At 43.0% G+C, this 1105-nt stretch overlaps 1 protein-coding gene across 1 annotated transcript; it reads left to right on the plus strand.

The window, feature by feature from the left end:
- Positions 1 to 257: 257 nt before the first annotated feature.
- Positions 258 to 881, plus strand: LOC132175202 (large ribosomal subunit protein uL15x). Its single transcript, XM_059587074.2, has one exon. It carries the CDS (start codon positions 306 to 308, stop codon positions 744 to 746), a length of 441 nt encoding a protein of 146 aa, XP_059443057.1. The 5' UTR covers positions 258 to 305; the 3' UTR covers positions 747 to 881.
- Positions 882 to 1105: the final 224 nt, after the last annotated feature.

A 1105-nucleotide genomic window follows, 5' to 3' on the forward strand; every position in this document is an offset into this window, starting at 1 on the left:
ACCGCCTCTTAACTTCTTCCGATTTTGTGTATTAATTGTTTTTCAAAGACTATTGAAGTTTCAATGAATTACTTAAATTTAAAGAATTGAGAACTACTACAAATTCTAGAATGATCTGTAGACCTCAATAAGAAGATAGTAACATAAATGATATTTCAAAATAAATAATAAACAAATATTTCAAAAATACCCATGAGGCTTGAAGGGACCTAAATGATATTTCCCCATAAATCCAACCCTACCCTATAAAATCCCCCCAAACCCTAATTTTCCTCCTTCGCCGCTCACTCCCTAGCAGAGCCAAAATGACGACCCGCTTCAAGAAGAACCGCAAGAAGCGAGGCCACGTTAGTGCTGGCCACGGCCGAATCGGAAAGCACCGTAAGCACCCGGGGGGTCGAGGTAACGCCGGAGGGATGCACCACCACCGAATCCTCTTCGACAAGTACCACCCTGGCTACTTCGGCAAGGTCGGTATGAGGTACTTTCACAGGCTGCGCAACAAGTTTCACTGCCCAATCGTCAACGTCGACAAGCTGTGGTCGCTCGTTCCCCAGGAGGTGAAGGACAAGGCCTCCAAGGACAACGTGCCGTTGCTCGACGTGACCCAGTTCGGCTACTTCAAGGTACTGGGCAAGGGGATCCTGCCTGAGAACCAGCCCTTCGTGGTCAAGGCCAAGCTCGTGTCCAAGACCGCTGAGAAGAAGATCAAGGAGGCCGGCGGGGCAGTCGTTCTCACTGCTTAGGAGGTTATTGGGTATTTCATTTTGCGGGTTTTAGTTTTGATTAATTAATTAATCTGAACTTGTTTAATTGCTGTTGGAATTGGATCTGATATTTGGATATCATATATTTTAGAAAATGCTACAAGTTTCATGTTTTCCTATGGGGTGTGAACTTCTGCGATGGAAAATGGGTTAAAGATGGTTTTCGTATAAGAAAGATTGCGACTTTAACAGTTTACGCCATATGTTTGAGATAAAATAAGACCAAATTTGTTTTGATCGATCATATTGCTTAGGAAGTTAATTCTAGGTTGTGCTTGATGATTCAGAAATGAATCTAAGTATGAAGTGAATTTCCTTGCTTTTGCTTATGTTGAGTG

The sequence above is a fragment of the Corylus avellana genome, chromosome 3 (genome assembly GCF_965113065.1).
Source record: "Corylus avellana chromosome 3, dhCorAvel1.hap1.2, whole genome shotgun sequence".
Taxonomy (NCBI): domain Eukaryota; kingdom Viridiplantae; phylum Streptophyta; class Magnoliopsida; order Fagales; family Betulaceae; genus Corylus; species Corylus avellana.

Excerpts from the sequence above, each read along its gene's own strand:
- LOC132175202 (XM_059587074.2), top strand. The coding sequence starts at position 306 with ATGACGACCCGCTTCAAGAAGAACCGCAAGAAGCGAGGCCACGTTAGT.